Source organism: Pan troglodytes, chromosome 18 (assembly GCF_028858775.2).
Source record: "Pan troglodytes isolate AG18354 chromosome 18, NHGRI_mPanTro3-v2.0_pri, whole genome shotgun sequence".
NCBI classification, from domain to species: Eukaryota; Metazoa; Chordata; class Mammalia; order Primates; family Hominidae; genus Pan; species Pan troglodytes.
Window position 1 is genome coordinate 27837413 of NC_072416.2, and position 19264 is coordinate 27856676.

At 49.0% G+C, this 19264-nt stretch overlaps 1 protein-coding gene across 1 annotated transcript; it reads left to right on the forward strand.

Annotated features, from left to right (window-relative positions):
- Positions 1 to 161: 161 nt before the first annotated feature.
- Positions 162 to 14491, forward strand: AQP8 (aquaporin 8). The gene is made up of 5 exons (XM_016929662.3): positions 162 to 2777; positions 6798 to 6924; positions 9589 to 9803; positions 12294 to 12428; positions 13667 to 14491. Exons 1-5 carry the CDS (start codon positions 2536 to 2538, stop codon positions 13713 to 13715), a joined length of 768 nt encoding a protein of 255 aa, XP_016785151.1. The 5' UTR covers positions 162 to 2535; the 3' UTR covers positions 13716 to 14491.
- Positions 14492 to 19264: the final 4773 nt, after the last annotated feature.

Here is a 19264-nt window from a genome sequence, read left to right on the forward strand (position 1 = left end):
TCCATCCATCCATCCATCCATCCATCCATCCATCTCTCTTAGAAAGGCAGTAGAGTGTAGTGGGTTAGCTCACAAGTATTTTTTTTCAATTGTGGCAAGATACACATAAAATAAAATATGCCATTTTAACCTTTTTTTTTTTTTTGAGATGGAGTCTCATCCTCTCACCCAGGCTGGAGTGTAGTGGTGTGATCTCAGCTCACTACAACCTCTGCCCCCCAGGTTCAAGCGATTCTCCTGCCTCAGCTTCCCAAGTAGCTGGGATTACAGGCGTGCACCACCACACCCAGCCAAGTTTTGTATTTTTAGTAGAGACAGGGTTTCACCATGTGGCCAGACTGGTGTCAAACTCCTAAAATCAAGTGATCCTCCTGCCTTGGTCTCCCAAAGTGCTGAGATTACAGGTGTGAGCCAAGCACACCCAGCAATTGGAACCATTTTTAAGTGTACATTTCAGTGACATTAAGTACTTCACATTGTTGTGCCACTGTATCATCCATCCCAAAACTTTCCTCCCAAACAGGAAATCTGTACCCGCTAAACACAAACTCTTCATTCTCCCTTCCCCTCGGGCCGTGGAAACCACCATTCTACTTCTGTCTCTATGAATTTGACTAGTCTAGGTACTTCATACAAGTGGAATCAGATACAGTATTTATCCTTTTGTGACAGCCCACAAGTTCTGTGATCATATAAGCTGTGTAATCTTGGGAAACTCAATCTTCCTGACACTCCACTTCCTCGTCTGTGAAATGGTTGTAATAATAGTACCTGCTTCACAGGGTGGCAGTGAGGTTTAAATGAGATAATAGAAGGCACTTAGCGCCAGTGCCTGGCACATAGAAAGTGCTCACTATTAGCTATTAGTTACAGCTAAGCATGTATTGTAAATTAGTGGACACTGGTATTGTGTGTCTAGCACTGTCCTGAGCACTTTACCCGTATTATCTCATTTAAACTTCTCAACGACCCTATGACATGGTGAAACCACTAACATCCACACCTAACAGATGAGAAAACAAAGGCCCAGAGAGGCCAAGTCATGTGCCCAAGGGTTACATAGCTAGTTTACAGCAGAGCTGGGATTGAACGCCAGGCAGCCTGTTTCCAAAGTTCGTGGGTCTTGCCGCTGCATTGCATTACCTCTTGCCAGTCTCTGCTGCCTCTGTCTGTGAAGGATCGTCATCTATACACTCAGTCCTGGCTCAGGCTGTCAGGTGACTGCAGGTGTTTGAAGCTGTGGGACTCATTGGAAAAATAATTGAAAATGGGATTGCTGTTTCTTTCTTTTCTTTTTTCTTTTTTTTTTTTAGACAGGGTCTCACTCTGAGGCTGAAGTGCAGTGGCGCGATCTTGGCTCACTGCAACCTCTGGGTCCTGGGTTCAAGTGATTCTCATGCCTCATCCTCCTGAGTAGCTGGGATTACAGGCAAACACCAACACGCCCTCTCTTTCTTTCTCCTTCCTTCCTTCCTTTCTTTTTCTTTCTTTCTTTTTCTTTTTTCTTTCTTTCTTTCTTTCCTTCCTTCCTTCTTTTCTTTCTTTCTTTCTTTCTTTTTCTTTCTTTCCTTCCTTCCTTTCTTTTCTTTCTTTCTTTCCTTCTTTCTTTCTTTCCTTTCTTTCTTTCTCTTTCTTTCTTCTTTCTCTTTCCTTTTTTTTTTTTTTCAGAGCCTTGCTCTGTTGCCCGGGCTGGAGTGCAGTTGCACAATCTTGGCTCTGCGCAATCTTCGCCTCCCAGGTTCAAATGATTTTCCTGCCTTAGCCCCCCAAGTAGCTGGGATTACAGGCATGCACCACCATGCCCGGCTGATTTTTGTATTTTTAGTAGAGACAGGGCTTCGCCATGTTGGCCAGGCTGGTCTCGAACTCCTGACCTCAAGTGATCCACCTGCCTCGGCCTCCCAAAGTGCTGGGATTACAGGCGTGAGCCACTGCACCTGGCTGTTTGCTGTTTCTTAACATGCGAGGTTCCAACCCAGTGGGGCCCACTAACATGTGCTGTTCTGCTTTGGACCGTGGGGAGCTGGAGTGCTGGACCCATCTCCCACCTTCTACAGCCTGGAGTGTGCTCCCAGATGACACAGCCAAGCTGGTGTGTTTTTCCCTCATTGGCGGAAAGTTCAGCAATCCCTGACTCCCTCACCCTGCCCTGTTGAGATTTTAAAAAATTTCCTCTTCTGGGCCTCAGAGCCACCTCCTACCTGAGGTTTATTGCTTTCTCTGCACTTGCATTGAGCCTCTGCAGCCCTTTAAAAGGGGCAGAGCCCATAGTGTGATCAGCAGGTCCTGTCCCTAGGAGATAAGAGTATCTTGCACAGCAGGTGCAGGTTTCCCAGCAGCTCAGGCAAGAGTCCGATGTTTGTGCCATCTGATCCTGATGTCTGGAGAGGTGAGCCCTCTGTCGGCATCTTCCTCTCCAGGCTGGCAGAGCAAGGGGGGCTGTGAATTAATTCAAGGTTGGGGGTCGGGGCCTTCTATATCTGGACTTGCCTCCCACCCGTGTCCTCTGTCCCTTTTTCCCTACGGCAGATAGCCATGTGTGAGCCTGAATTTGGCAATGACAAGGCCAGGGAGCCGAGCGTGGGTGGCAGGTGGCGAGTGTCCTGGTACGAACGGTTTGTGCAGCCATGTCTGGTCGAACTGCTGGGCTCTACTCTCTTCATCTTCATCGGGTGCCTGTCAGTCATTGAGAATGGGACGGACACTGGGCTGCTGCAGCCGGCCCTGGCCCACGGGCTGGCTTTGGGGCTTGTGATTGCCACGCTGGGGAATATCAGGTGAGACCAGCTCTGAGGATTCAGCCTGATGCTGACTTGGGGCGCTGGGTGTGGAAAGCAAAGCCGTTGTCAAGGACCCCTGGGTGCATACGTATTTGGGATTTCAAGGAGCGCTCTGGATAACTATGGGGTTGGGAGTCAGACTGGGGTCAACTCCAGACCCCGCAGCCTGTGAGCTTGTGACTTTGGGCAAGTCATTCTCTTTTTGAGTAGCTGGATCACAGGCATGCACCACAGCACCCAACTAATTTTTAAATTTTGTTGTAGAGATGGGGTCTCACTATGTTGCCCAGGCTAGTCTTGAACTCCTGGTCTCAAGCGATCCTCCTGCCTTGGCTTCCCAAAGTTTTGGGATTACAGGCATGAGCCACCATGCCTGGCTGGCAAGTTACTCTCTAAACCCAAAGTTCCCCGCCTATAAAATGGGAATAGTAGCTTTTAAATGTTTTTTTTTTTTCAAGCCAACATATCTATATTGCTAACCATGTACCAGGCACTAGTCTAATTACTTTATAGATATTAGTTATTTAATCCTCACAAAAGCCTTGTGGGGTAGGTCCTGTTATTAGCCCCATTGTACAGCTGCAAAAGTGAAAGGCCGTGTAATCTGTCCAAGCTTAGAGGGCCAGAAAGTGGCAGAGGCGGGAGTCAAGAACAAGCTCTCTGGCTCCAGCGCTCAAATCCAAGTGCCTCATGCAGAAGTGATGAGAATTAAATGAAGTAGAGTGCCTGGCACACACCAAACATACAATAGGCATTGGTTGCTGTGTTATTGTTACCACTAGAAGGGGGTTTTAGGGAAAGCAGAAATGCATAGAAGACCTGAGCCAGGTTTTCCCACTTGGGTATGCAGAGATCTGCAGTGGTCCTGGCTTGTCAAGAGGTGATCAAGAAGGAGGGGCAGGGAAAGGGACAGGCTTCTCTGGCTTAGCTCTCGTCTGGGTAGAGGCTCAATGGGGAGGTCTGTGGACATGGCTGCTGGTTCCCAGGAGAGCCAGCCATCACGACAAAGATCTTGAATGGGGTGCCTGGCAGGGTGATCTGGGACATGGTTGGTCTGTATTAAATCTCACTCAAAAAATAGATCTGAATGAGGAAACAGAAATACTGTTTCTGAGAAAACCAGAATGGGAAAGAGCTTTAACATCTCTTTAGGCCGGCTGCAGTGGCTCACGCCTGTAATCCCAGCACTTTGGGAGGCTGAGGCGGGTGGATCACCTGAGGTCAGGGTTGGAGAGCAGCCTGGCCAACAGGGTGAAACCCTGTCTCTACTAAACATACAAAAATTAGCTGGGCGTGGTGGCAGGCACCTGTGGTCCCAGCTACTTCGGAGGCTGAGGCAGGAGAATTGCTTGAACCGGGAGGGAGAGGTTGCAGTCAGCCGAGATTGTGCCACTGCACTCCAGCCTGGGCAACAGAGTGAGACTCCATCTCCAAAAAACAAACAAACAAACAAACAAAAAACAAAAAAACCACATCTCTTTAGACGTCCAAGAGAGGCTGCAAGTGAAACAAAAAGTACATGATCTTCCCTTTGGACGGATCTGAGATTGAAGGCAACCTTTATCACTTCTTAGCAGGGTGACCACAGCAAGTTGCTGAAGCCTCTGTGTGCAGTGGTATAAATATGAGTAATAATAATAGCTGATGTTTTTTGAATGCTAACTACATAGATACTACTATGGGCTGTACAAATATTAATTCTTAATATCTTTGCAATAGCTTTATCAGGCAGAGATCATTGAGGCACAGAGAGGTTATGTAACTTTGCCAATGTCACACAGCTCTTCAGTGGCAGAGTTGAGCTTTGAACCCAGGCCAGCTGGCTGGAAAGACCATCTCTTTGGCACTGCAAATACTGCCTCTCTGTTTGGCTTTTTTGACAAATATTTATTCAGCACCTACTGCGTGCCAGACACTGACTTTGAGGTTGTTCACTGGATCCAGGATAAGCTATGTATGTAAGTTATAAGCACCCAGCACAGCACCTGGCACACAGTGTCAGAGAAATATATGCTGAGTGAACAATGAATGAATGAATGAATGAATGAATGAATGTGTCTTGATTGTTTTATTGCTAATGAGTGTAAACCAGGAAATGTGTGGTTTTCGTCACCTGGCCCTCCTGGTAGAGCCATGCTCTGGGTGACAGTTTCTCTCCCCTTTGGGGCTCCCCTGGGAAGCCGCCTCACCCTGACTTCATCTGTGTATCTCAGCAGAGCCCAGGCTAAGCTACTTGAGGCCAAGTAGGCCTGGCTGCCCCTCTTCCCAACCTGTGGAGTCTGAGCACTGGCTGGTGCTTTCAAACCATGCATGGAGGTCAGGCGCGGTGGCTCACGCCTGTAATCCCAGCACTTTGGGAGGCCGAGGCAGGTGAATCACCTGAGGTCAGGAGTTCGAGACCAACCTGGCCAACATGGTGAAACCCTGTCTCTACCAAAAATACAAAAATTAGCCGGGCGTGGTGGCAGCCCCGTTATCCCATCTACTTGGGAGGCTGAAGCAGAAGAATCGCTTGAACCCAGGAGGCGGAGGTTGCAGTGAGCCGAGATTGCACCATTGCACTCCAGCCTGGGTGACAAAGGGAGACCCTGTCTCAAAAAAAAAAAAAAAAAAAAAAAATCAAATCAAATCAAACCATGCATGGAGCTTTTCTGAGGGCCTGGGCCCAGAGCTGAGCCAGACAAGTTGGGGTAGCTGGTCTCGAGCTATCAGGGTGTTGGACAAAGTCCTTTTGGGCAGAGCTGAGGTCCTCTGCCCAGTCTCAACTGAATGTCCTATGTCCGTTGGAGGATGGGTAAGCTCATTGGTGGGCTCTTTACATTTGGGGGGCACTTTGGTTCTCGAGTGACATGGGGAGTCTTGGGGTCCCTTTCTCTCTCATTGGGGAGTATCCATTCCTGGAAACCAGATGGATTCAGGAGGCCAAACTGTGACAATATTTTCTCCATCAGAGTGGGACTGGTTGGGACACTGATGTGAGTGCAGCCACCCTGGCTCTGGGGCCTGGGCTGGTTGAACATCTTGGTGAACATGAAGGCTCTTTACCCATGAGCCAGGGAGTGGCTGATCAACTGCAACCTGCCCTTTGACCTCAGGTTCTGACTTGTCTAATTCCCTTCCACACCCCAAACTCCCAATCCCAATCCCTAACCTGGTCATGAACCTCCAACTCCACCCCGTGATTCTCAATGCCATTTTCAGCCTGAACTCCAAATCTGCATTTTACACCCATCACACTTTCAGACCACAAGTAGGGTTTTCACTGGCTGAGCAGTTCAACCAATCAGGAGGTCTTATTCAGGGCCTAGCTACTCATAAAGGGAGACCCGGGCCGGGCACGGTAGCTCATGCCTGTAACCCCAGCACTTTGGGAGGCCGACGTGGGTGGATCGCTTGGGGTCAGGAGTTTGAGACCAGCCTGACCAACATGGTGAAACCTCGTCTCTACTAAAAATACAAAAATAAGCCAGGCGTGGTGGCACACACCTGTAGTTCCAGCTACTTGGGAGGCTGAGTCAGAAGAATTGCTTGAACTCAAAAGGTGGAAGTTGCAGTGAGCCGAGATCACACCACTGCACTGCAGCCCGCGCGACAGAGCAAGACTCCGTCTCGTAAAATCAAACAAATCATAAGGGGAGGCCTGGATACGGCTCTTGGGCTACTAACTTGGAGCCTTGGTGTCTCAATCTGACCTGTGGCCACATCTCTGAAGGGCTGGAGGGAGGCTTGGAGGGAGTCAGGGAGGAGTTAAGGGATGGTCTCCCTACACGCTCTTCCTCCAGGGCCAACCTGGGGGCTGGGCTTTGGACTTAGAGGCTGCCCTTTATCTCTTACCCTCTGCCTGGCATCTCAGGGAAAATGGAAGCAATTTGGTGCCTCTTTGTATTTGAGCTGGGCCCCGGACTGACTCTCGCCCTGAGAGGCCAGCCTGGTGGGTTGGCTGGGACACACTGTCTCAAGTGCCAGCCATGTGGTCAGCCCTGGGCTCATGACTTCCTCTGCTCTTGTGGGTTACAGTGGTGGACACTTCAACCCTGCGGTGTCCCTGGCAGCCATGCTGATCGGAGGCCTCAACCTGGTGATGCTCCTCCCGTACTGGGTCTCACAGCTGCTCGGGGGGATGCTCGGGGCTGCCTTGGCCAAGGTGGGTGAACCCCAGGGGCTGGGCTAGTCTTCCTCTCTGATGGGGCTGCTGGAGGTGCATATGTGGGTGTGTGGGGGGGACAGTGGGGAGTGGGGAAATGTCCAATCTTTTGCTTGTTTCTGCCAGTGGAATTGGTGGACGTTTTTCTTCTCTCTTTCTTTCTTATTGCATTTTATTGTATTTTTTATTTGTTTGTTTTTTTGAGATGGAGTCTCGCTCTGTCACCCAGGCTGGAGTGCAGTGGCCTGATCTTGGCTCACTGCAACCTCTGCCTCCTGGGCTCAAGCAATTCTCCCACCTCAGCCTCCTGAGTAACTGGGATTACAGGCGCATGCCACCACGCCCAGCTAATTTTTGTATTTTTAGTAGAGATGGGGTTTCATCATGTTGGCCAGGCTGGTCTTGAACTCCTGAGCTCAAGTGATCTACCTGCCTTGGTCTCCCAAAGTGCTGGGGTTACAGGCATGAGCCACTGCGCCCGGCCTCTCTTTATTATTTTAGAGATAGGGTCTCACTCTGTTGTCCAGGCTGGAGTGCGGTGGTGCAATCATAGCTCACTGCAGGCTCGACCTCCTGGGCTCAAGTGATCCTCCTGCCTCAGCCTCTTGAGTAGCTGGGACTACAGGTGTGTGTCACCACACCCAACTAATTTTTAAAAATTTTCTGTAGAGGCGGGCTCTCACTGTGTTGACCACATTGGCCTCCAACTCCTGGCCTCAAGTGATCTTCCTGCCTTGGCCTCCCAAAGTGCTGGGATTACAGACATGAGCCACCGAGCCCGGCCAGCCACAGAGTTTTCATAAATGCATAAATCCATGGATAGACCTTCTCCCTTCATCCCTCTTTTTCTTGTTTTTCCCTCTCTTTCTTTCTTTTCTTTTGCCCTTAAGTCTTGGTTCAGCCAGGGATACTTCAAGCCCTTCAAGATGTGGGCCTTGCTTGGTGTGTGTGTGGGGGGTGGTGGATGGGGGAGCTCTGAGCTTGGCTGTGATAGGGTCTGAAGCTGTAAGTGCTGTAAGCTGTAAGTGCTGTAAGAACAAAGTGCTCAGACTTTGTTCTCAAGCCTCACTTTACTGTCATCCCCTGCTGTGGTCTCTCCATGTCCCAATTTGAGAGCCACAGCCTGTTCCCCTGTCTATGGAACACGCCCGGGACCTTCCTTCTCGGCTTCTGCTCTGAAAAGCAGTGGCCAGACTCGAGCTCAAGCTCTGCCACTTAAAACCTGTCAAACATGGTTCTGACAGCTGCGGGGCAGCAGGGTTCCCTAAGCACATTCTTCCTGCTAAATGTTTTACACATATTCTCTTATTTCATCTCCCAGCAACTTTATGAAAAACCATAGTCAGTTCATAGAGAGCGCTTACCTTGTGCCAGGCACACCAACGGCCTTGTCTGTGAGCTGGGAGCTGTCAGTATCATCCCTATTTTATAGATGAGAAAACAGAGGTGCAGAGAAGCAGGTAACTTGCTCAAGTTCAGACGTGCCTGTAAGCAGCACAGCCCCGACTGGATCCAGAGTCCAGAAGCTTGTGCACTGCACTGTCTTTCCCCTTCGGGGCTGTGATAGCCCTGAGGCCGATCGCCCATAGAAATAATTGAGCTCAGGCTTCAGGGCTCTCCTGCACATGCCCCTTCCATGGTCCTATGGGGGCTTAGCAATGAGTTCACCTGATCATATGTGTTTGTAAAGTTTCTAAGAGTAAGGTATTTTTAGCCGCGCATGGCGGCTGGTGCCTGTAATCCCAGCATTTTGGGAGGCAGAGGCAGGAGGATCACTGGAGCCTAGGAGTTCCAGACCAGCCTGGGCAACATAGTAAGACCTTCCATCTCTACAAAAAATTTTAAAAAAACATTAGGTGGGCATGGTTGGTATGTACCTGTGGTCCCAGCTACATGAGAGGCTGAGGTAGGAGGAACACTGGAGCCCAGGAGGTCCAGGCTGCAGTGAGCTATGATCGTGTCACTGCACTCCAGCCTGGGTGACAGAGCTAGACTCTGTGTCAAAGAAAAAAAAAAAGATAGTTTATGTTCTTTTTCTCAAAGAGGATCATCTAAGTTACATAAGTTTTAGGTCTGTAACCTGGAACCATGACTGGGTTATCCCCATTTTTCTTTTTCTTTTTCTTTCTTTCTTTTTTTTTTTTTTTGAGACGGAGTCTCGCTCTGTTGTTCAAGCTGGAGTGCAGTGGTGTGATCTCAGCTCACTGCAACCTCTGCTTCCAGAGTTCAAGTGATTCTGGTGCCTCAGCCTCCTGAGCAGCTGGGATTTCAGGTGCCTGCCACTTCACCCCGCTAATTTTTGTATTTGTAGTGGAGATGGGGTTTCACCATATTGGCAAGGCTGGTCTCAAACTCCTGGGCTCTAGTGACCCACCCATCTCAGCCTCCCAAAGTGCTGGGGTTGCTGGCGTGAGCCACCATACCTAGCCCCATTACTATTTTTCAGCTGAACAAAGTGAGGCTCAGAAAGGTTCAGTAGTTCACGCAGGGTCGCACAGTAAAATCTGGCAGAGCTGGGATGTGGATGCAGGTATATCTAACTGAAATTGGACATAACCCTTCACTGGCTCTTAAGGTGGGTAGCATGCGTTTTTTAGGCCCTCTCCCCTCAGTTTCCAGCTGTCTCTCTGCCCCGCTGTGAGGCTCAACAGCTTCTCTGTGCAGGCGGTGAGTCCTGAGGAGAGGTTCTGGAATGCATCTGGGGCGGCCTTTGTGACAGTCCAGGAGCAGGGGCAGGTGGCAGGGGCGTTGGTGGCAGAGATCATCCTGACGACGCTGCTGGCCCTGGCTGTATGCATGGGTGCCATCAATGAGAAGACAAAGGGCCCTCTGGCCCCGTTCTCCATCGGCTTTGCCGTCACCGTGGATATCCTGGCTGGGTGAGTGTCCCTTGGCAGTGGGGTGACCATGCCCAGATCTGTGCTGTTCAGCTCTGGGGGATTTCAGGCCTGAGGGTCACAGATTCAGTTGCTATTAGGGGCCAGGAAGGTGCTGCAAATGGGGAGGTGGGCTGGCATCAGGCAGACAACAGGGAGTGGTGGGGACTGCGGTATCAGAGGTGCTGCAGTCAGTTCAGCTCTTGTCAATTATTGCTGGGTACATGGGTCTGGGGTGATGCTTTCATTCAAAGGAAGTCAGAAATTTAAATCTGTATGTGATGTTTTCCAATGTTGGTAGCGTAAATACAACATTTCTGTGAACTGTGTTCATTCGGTCAGCGGGCAGCCGGGTTTTAGCCTCAGGCTTACAAAGAGCATGTGTAGCTGTTGTCTCATTTATTTTTAGACTCCCAGCAGGCTTTGGAAGGGATTAAGGAGACAAGATTGGGGATGATGTCTCCTGTTTTATAGATAAGGAAACTGAGGCTTAGAGAGGACAGAAGTGACTTATTTAAGGTCAGTGGGCAGTGGCAAATTAAGTGATAGATTTGGGACAAGAGGCTGAGTGAACCCTTTTAATTTTTGTTGTAGAGATAGGGGTCACGCTCTGTTGCCCAGGCTGGTCTTGAACTCCTGGCTTCAAGCCATCCTCCTGCGTTGGCCTCTCAAAAGTACTGGAATTACAGGCATGAGCCACAGTGCCCAGCCCAGGGAGCCCCTCCCTAATGTCTGACTCTTTCCTTTCTTTTGGACACAGAACCAAGTCTAACCTTTCTCCTGGGTCAGCTCTCCCTCAACTTTGGGAGGTGGAGCCTGGGGCAGGCTGGGGAATGTGTGTGTAAAGCTGTGGCCATGCTTTGCTGCCCCCTAGTGGTCTCTGATTCACTTACAAGCCCCTTTTTTTTTAGCTCCGCTTCCCGGGTTCACGCCATTGTCCTGCCTCAGCCTCACGAGTATCTGGGACTACAGGCGTCCGCCACCACGCCCGGCTAATTTTTTTTTGTATTTTTGGTAGAGACGGGGTTTCACCGTATTAGGCAGGATGGTCTCGATCTCCTGATCTCATGATCCGCCCGCCTTGGCCTCCCAAAGTGCTGGGATTACAGGCGTGAGCCACCGTGCCCGGCCTACTTACAAGCTTTTTGACTTCGAAGCTGGACACAGGGTGGGGATGAGGTCTACAGGCCCCCAGCTGGAGAGAATGGGGTAAAGACGGAGCCCCAGAACGAGAGGAGTGCACCTGGGGAAGAGTCTCCCTGTAGGAGATTCTGGGTCTTAAGCTTGTGGTGCAACAAGGGTCTCATCTGGACCAGCTAGATTAGTTAATGCTTTTTGTACATTAATTATATTCGAGGTGTGGGCTCCATTTGCATTTTCTCATTCGCTCCTGATGACAACCTATGGGATAGTCACTTTCACCTCACCTGAACACAGAGAGGTTCATGGAGGTTCCCACACCTAGAACTATCTGGGCTGGGGTTTTTCTTTCTTTATATGTATATTTTTAAAGTTTTGTGGGTGAACCTAGTAGGTGTATATATTTCTGGGTTACATGAGATGTTTTGGTACAGGCATGCAATGCATAATTATCACATCAAGGTGAATGGGGTATTCATCCCCTCAAGCATTTATTTTTTGTGTCACAAACAATCCACTTATACTCTTCGTTATTTTATTTTATTTTTAGTTTTAGTTTTTGAGACAGAGTCTTGCTCTGTCACCCAGGCTGGAGTGCAGTGGCATGATCATGGCTCACTGCAACTTCCAACCCCCAGGTTCAAGCGATTCTCCTGGCTTAGCCTCCCCAGTAGCTGGGACTACAGGCGTGTGCCACTATTCCCAGCTAATTTTGTATTTTTAATACAGACAGGGTTTCACCATGTTGGCCAGGCTGGTCTCTAACTCCTGACCTCAAGTGATCTGCCTGCCTTGGCCTCCTAAACTGCTGGGATTTCAGGCATGAGCCTCTGTGTCTGGCTGAGGTTACATGAGATGTTTTGATACAGGTATGCAATGTGTAATAATCACGTCAAAGTAAACGGGGTATTCATCCCCTCAAGCATTTATTCTTTGGGTCACGAACAATCCTATGATACACTTTTTGTTATTTTATAATGTGTGGGCTGGGTTTTGAATCTAGGTCAGCTTGACTCCAAAAGGATTGAAACTGATTGACTTTCCTTTGTAGACTTTGGAGCAAATGTAGCTCCAGCTTCTCTTCCTGCCATCACCCAGTAGGCATTTTTGCTGGGCATTCTAGAGGAGTGTGTGGGGAGTGCTGGACTGCACGCCCAGCGGGGAGCCATGCCTTCTGCTTCCTGGTGCTAATAGCCCCTCTGCCTTCTTTAGGATCTACCCAGGAGCTCATGATGTAGGAGTTTAGAGAGGGTTTCTGGGTGGTGTGTGACTAGGCCTAGTTGGGGACATGAGTGTGAGGTGAGGTGGGGTCTGGCTGGGATCCTGGTGACCTTGGTGCCTGGGTGTTTGCAGGGGCACTGTGTCTGGAGGCTGCATGAATCCCGCTCGTGCTTTTGGACCTGCGGTGGTGGCCAACCACTGGAACTTCCACTGGATCTACTGGCTGGGCCCACTCCTGGCTGGCCTGCTTGTTGGACTGCTCATTAGGTAGGAGTGTGACACAGGGTCACCGGCCCATTGGATGGGCACTTGGCAACATCTCCCAGGGAGTCCGGGGCTAGAGGGCTAGGCTCTCACTTGGGTTTGGAAGAGAAAAGAGGGAGCCTCTTTAGAGGCAAAGAAAATGGCTCCATCTAGGAGCTTTGGTTGCAAGTGACAGAGATCTATTTTAAAATAGCTTATGTCATAAAGAGGAATTCATTGGCTCACATCATCAAAAACTTCACAGGTAGCAGTGGTTTCAGGTGGCGCTCAAACAATGTCTTTAGGACTTGGTCTTTCTCCTTTTCTTTTTTTGACAGAGTTTCCCTCTGTTGCCCAGGCTGGAGTGCAGTGGTGTGATTCTGGCTTATTGCAACCTCCGCCCCCGGGTTCAAGAGATTCTCCTGCCTCAGCCTGCCAAGCAGCTGGGACTACAGGCGCCGCCACCACGCCCAGCTAATTTTTATATTTTTAGTAGAGTCGGGGTTTCACCGTGTTGACCAGGCTGGTCTCCAACTCCTGACCTCATGTGATCCACCTGCCTGGGCCTCCCAAAGTGCTAGGATTATAGGCATGAGCCACCGCGCCCAGCCAGTTTTTGTGATTTTTTTGGTAGAGATGGGGCTTCACCATGTTGGCCAGGCTGGTCTCCAACTCCTGACCTCAAGTGATCTGCCTCCCAAAGCGCTGGGTTACAGGCGTGAGCCACTGCACCTGGCTTCATTTAATTCTGGGCTTTCAGAGTGGCAGCAATGAGCATCTTCAGGAAAAGGGTTAGAAACCAAGCAGGACCCGGGCATGTGGCTCACGCCTGTAATCCCAGCAGTTTGGGAGGCCAAGGTGGGTGGATCACTTGAAGTCAGGAGTTGGAGACCAGCCTGGCCAACATGGTAAAACCCTGTCTCTACTAAAAATACAAAAATCAGCCAGGTGTGGTGGTGCTTGTCTGTAGTCCCAGCTACTCGGGAGGCTGAGGTATGAGAATTGCTTGAACCCAGGAGGTGGAAGCTGCAGTGAGCTGAGATCATGCTACTGTACTCCAGCCTGGGTGAGACTCTGTCTCAATTAAAAAAAAAAAAAGAAACCAAGCAGGAAACTGTCTCTCTCTCTGCAAGGGGATCTGGCTATTAAGGCTGGGGAGGCTCAGGAAGTCATCTTTCTGGAGACTTCTGAGCCTGGAGACATGGCGAAGGGCTGGGTCTCACCTCCGGGGCAGAGACCTTACTGGGTCATCTTTCTTGCAGGTGCTTCATTGGAGATGGGAAGACCCGCCTCATCCTGAAGGCTCGGTGAAGCAGAGCTCGTGGGATTCCTGCTGCTCCAGGTGTCCTCAGCTCACCTGTCCCAGACTGAGGACAGGGGAGCTCCTGCATTTCCTGCCAGGGCAGAGGCCCAGAGGAGTGACCCCCTGCTTCCACTGCTTGGGCCTGCTTTCTCAGATAGACTGACTGCTGAGGAGGCTCTAGGTTCTTGGAATTCCTTTGTGCTCATCAGAGACCCCAGCCTGGGGAACACGCTGCCTGCACTGCCCAGAGAGCAGTGCAAACACCACAACACGAGCGTGTTTCTTGAGAGGAATGTCCCCGAGTTGGACAAGGAGGCTGTTTCTGCACATCAGCTCATTTCCCGCACCCCATTTCTTTCTTGATTGCTTTGTTGGGGGCCTGGCCACTTCCTTGCTTCTCAAGCTGACAATTCTCACTTTGCAATAAATAGTCCAGTATTTCCTTCCACGTGCTCACTGGCTTGCCTTTCATTTGAGAAATGGGCACTGCTGAGGAGAAAGCAAGCAAAAAAAAAAGTCTGGGGTTAGGCCTTGGCTGGGGTTAGTTAGGCCTGAGCTGATCCTACAGCCCAACTCAGAGTCCTGGGCCACGGCAGGCTCTTGAAGTTGAGGCCAGACCAGAGCCTGTCTCCACTTGGACGGGCCCATCCTGGAGCTCTGTCTGGAGCTCAGAGTGCATATTGAGTCCAACTTGGAGTCTAGTCAGAGTCAATTCCACATCACAGACCTCAGGACCCTGCTGAAAACCCCCAGGCAGAGTCCAGGGTCTGGCTGAGTGCCCAGTGCTGTCCCTACTCGAGTGCTTGGTGCTGTCCAGGACATGGGTCAGCCCATTCATTCACTCTAGGTGGGGAGGTGGGGGGGTGGGTGGGATTGGGATGGGCTGCAAGAATTTCCTGAGGAAATATTAGGTTGGTGCAAAAAAAATTTTTTTTTTTGAGACAGAGTCTTGCTCTGTCACCCAGGCTGGAGTGCAGTGGCATGATCTCAGCTCACTTCAACCTCTGCCTCCCAGGTTCAAGCGCTTCTCCTGCCTCAGCCTCCCAAGTAGCTGAGATTACAGGCATATGCCACCATGCCCAGCTAATTTTTGTATGTTTAGCAGAGACGGAGTTTCACCATGTTGGTCAGGCTAGTCTTGGACTCCTGACCTCAAGTGATCCACCCACCCCGGCCTCTCAAAGTGCTGGGATTACAGGCGTGAGCCACGGTGCCCAGCCAGTTGTCCAGCCAACCCATTACTTTCAATGGCAAAAACTGCAATTACTTTTGCACTAACATAATAGAATCCTGAACAAGTGACACAGTACAGGCCTGAAGAACCAGTGGCACTTGGGTGGAAGATAGGAGTATAACAGATAAGAAAGGACAGAAAGACACACCCCGGAAGTCACCCCTTCGAAGTGGAGTATGTGTCTTCTCCATAAGAATCGATGGGTCATTTATGGAAGATGATCATTATAACACCAGAAAGAAGGGCCAGGAAGAAACCACTCTCAACAACAACCGAAAACTCACCCACTTCAACAAGATGAGCAAAATGCTCACTTGAGCAAAAATGAAGAAAATCACCACTACAATAAGAGACTGTCCATGGAGGAAATAGATTCACGATATAGCCACACATCCAAATCATTCTCAGGGAAAAGGAGAATAACAAACAAGAATAACGATGACAACCCGACAGAATAGAAAAGGGGAGGAAAAAATATGATACAATCAGAAACAAGCAAATTAGGACATTTACAGAGTTCAAAATGGGTCAGCCATGGTGTTTCACGCCTGTAATCCCACTACTTTGAAAGGCCAAGGTGGAGGATTGCTTCAGGCCAGGAGTTCGAGACCATCCAGGCAACATGGCAAGACCCTGTAACTACAAAAAATAAAAAAATTAGCTGGGCAGGTGGCACATGCTTGTAGTCTCCTCTACTTGGGAGGCTGAGGTGGGAGGATCGCTTGAGCCTGGGAGGTTGGGGCTGCAGTGAGCTATGACAGCACCAATGCACTCCAGCCTGGGCAACAGAGTGAGATCCTATCTCAAAAAAAAAAAAAAAAAAAAAAAAGGCCAGGCGCTCTGGCTCACACATGTAATCCTAGCACCTTGGGAGACTGAGGTGGGCGGATCACTTGAGGTCAGGAGTTCAAGACCAGCATGGCCAGCATGGTGAAACCCCTTCTCTACTAAAAATACAAAAATTAGCCAGGCATAGTGGCGGGTGCCTGTAATCCCAGCTACTTGGTAGGCTGAGGCAGGAGAATTGCTTGAAACCGGGAGGTAGAGGTTGCAGTGAGCCAAGACCATGCCACTGCACTCCAGCCTGGGCAACAGAGTAAGACCCTGCCACAAAATAAAGTAAAAGAAGAGTAAAAAATATTAAAAGTTACTATTTTGTTTGGTGAAATAATGAAATAAATCTTTGATTAATCTAGTAAATAACAAAAGTTATACATCCATACATATGTATACTTATATGTATATAGCTAACATTTATGGAGAGTTTATTACATGTTAGGCACTGTGCTGAATGCTTTACACGTATTATGTCATTTACTCCCTACGACAATCCTATGAGATAGTACAGTGGGTTGAATAGTGTCCTCCCGAAATCTGTGTCAGTCTACAGTCTTAGAGTGTGACGTTATTCGGAAATAGGGTCTTTGAAGATGCAATTAAGGTACGGGTCAAGACGAAATCCCACTGGATTAGGGTGCCCTTTTCTTGTAAGAGATAGTAAAAGAGGCGCAGAGACACAAAGGAGAAGGCCACGTGAAGATGGAGGCAGAGGTTAGGGTTATACTGCCAAAAGACAGCACCAGGAACCGCCAGGAGCAGGGGGAGGGAAGGAAGGTTCTCCTCTAGAACCTTCGTGGGAAGCCTGGCTCTGCTGACCTTCTAATTTCAGACTTTCTGGCCTCCAGAACTGAGAGAGAATAGTTTCTGTCATCTTAAGCCACAAGTCTGCGGTGTTTGTTCGAGCAGTTCCAGGAAACGAATAGATAGATTCTCTCATTATTCTCATTCTGCAGAGGAGCCAGTGGAGGTTCTAAAGGATGGTGTTAATGCTAAGCTGCATGGTTAGTGCACTGGTGGGCAACTGTAGAAGGTCAGGTATATCTGGCTGCAGGGTCCATGATCTTTGTCATCATACGTTTCTGTTTCTGAATAAACGACAATATTTTGTCCTCTGCCTAGTCTCCTACTTGCCTATTAGTTCCTCATTAAAAAGGGGACAGAGCCATGGTGGCGCATGCCTGTAGTCCCAGCTACTCAGGAGGCTGACATGGGAGGATCGCTTGAGCGTGGGAGATCGAGGCTGCAGCAAGCTGTGATTATATCATTGCACTCCGGCCTGGGTGACAGAGCAAGGCTCTGTCTGGAAAAAAAAAAAAAAAAGGAGGACAGAAAGACATTCATTGTTAACTCCTCATTTCAAACTTGCAATTGGATTTTAAGTTGTGGCTTTCATTTCAATTTCTAGACCATAAGCTCTCAAGAGCAAGATGGATATAAATTCATATTTGTATTAAATAACTGTACATTATGTGTTTGGCATTTGCTGAATAGAAGGGACTCAGTTCTTTTCTTTTCTTTTTTTTTTAAACGGAGTCTTGCTCTGCCGCGCAGGCTGGAGTGCAGCGGGGTGATCTTGGCTCACCGTAACCTCCGCCTCCCGGGCTCAAGCGATTCTCCTGCCTCATGTTGGCCAGGCTGGTCTTGAACTACTGACCTCAAGTGATCGGCCCACCTCGGCCTCCCAAAGTGCTGGGATTACAAGCGTGAGCCACCGTGCCTGGCCAGAAGGGACTCAGTACTCACTGACTGGAAGAATGGCATAGGCTGATCCCAGTGATTCCCAAATTCATTCTGACCCTACAGAGTGGAATCCAAAACTGATCCAGATCACCAGGTTCATCTCTATCCCAGGTCCCTTTTCCTCAGTAACAAGGAAGTCACAGAATTTTGGGGTGTTAGAGCTAGAAACTCTATTACAGTAGTGAAATATGGTGGCTGTAAGTTTACATCCTGAGGAAGATCCAAGTTTAAATTTCAGAACTGTCACCTTTTTGCTGTATGTGCTTGAAGAAGCTATTGAAATTCTTTAGCCTCAGCTTTCTCATCTATAACATGCAACTACTACCTCAGACTGCTTATGACAATATGTTTATAAAGCATTAGCACAATGCCCAGTACATAGTAAGTACACAATGTGTTAGCTCTTATATTTATTATCAAAGGTTTTGCAATTTGCAGGTATCAGAATAATGACAACGGGTGGGGTTTGGAACTTCTTCTTTTTTTTTTTTTTTTTTTTTGAGACAGCATTTCGTTCTGTCATCCAGGATGGAGTGCAGTGGTGCAATCACAGCATGCTGCAGCCTCGACCTCCTGGGCTCAAGTGATCCTCGAACCTCAGACTCCTGAGTAGCTGGGACTACAGGTGTACATCACCACAGTGGCTAATTAAAAAAAATTTTTTTTGTAGAGATGGGGTCTCACTGTGTTGCCCAGGCTGGTCTTGAACTCCTGTCTTCAAGTGTCCTCCCACCTTGGCCTCCCAAAGTGTTGGGATTACAGGCGTGATTACCAGCCTTGGCAAGTAACTTCTAAATGGACTTGGGACATATGTATTTTCTCAGTCAAGTATTCTCATATAGGGACTATTAGGGCCTCCCAAGTGAAAAAGGTTGGAACCCCTTCATCCCGTCCAACGTCAAATTTCAAAACCCAGAGAAGCTAAATAATTTGACTGTAATTACAGAGTTGTCTAGCAGCAGAGCTCAATTAGAATCCAGGATCTTGGACACACATCTAGTGCCCTTTCTACTGCAACATGTGTGTACTTAATTCTCCAGACCCTTGGGGTACAAGTACCGAGCCATTTCCTTTTGCCAGAATTGTGTTGAGGTCCTCACATGCCATGTTGTTGGGAATCCTAGTATCCCTACTAGGATTATATTTTCCAAGAACCCTGGGGGTTTAAGCAAGCCAAAAGGGAAGTGTACCAATCTTTTATTAATACTTGCATGGGCTGGACGCGGTGGCTCACACCTGTAATCCCAGCACTTTGGGACGCCGAGGTGGGTGGATCACCTGAGGTTAGGAGTTCAAGACCAGCCTGGCCAACAGGGTGAAACCCCTTCTCTACTAAAAATACAAAAGTTAGCCAGGTGAGGTGGCGCACGCCTGTAATTCCAGCTACTTGGGAGGCTGAGGTGGGAGAATCTCTTGAACCTGGAAGGCGGAGGTTGCAGTGAGCCAAGATGGCGCCATTGCACTCCAGCCTGGGTGACAGAGTGAGACTCCATCTCAGACAACAAAACAAAACAAAACAAAACAAAACAAAACAAAACGAAACATAACACCTTGCATGATGTCGGAGGGAAAATTTTACTTCGTGCCGCAGCTGCTGTTCTCTCCGCTGCCACATGGTGCCGCTGTTGGAAGAGGTTCTCAGAGATGCTGTATGCTATAGCAAAGTCACACTGGTGTCTTCAAAGAGGGCTCCTTTACTGATAATTCCACAACTTCCATGCCAAGCACACTTGCATGCGCCAT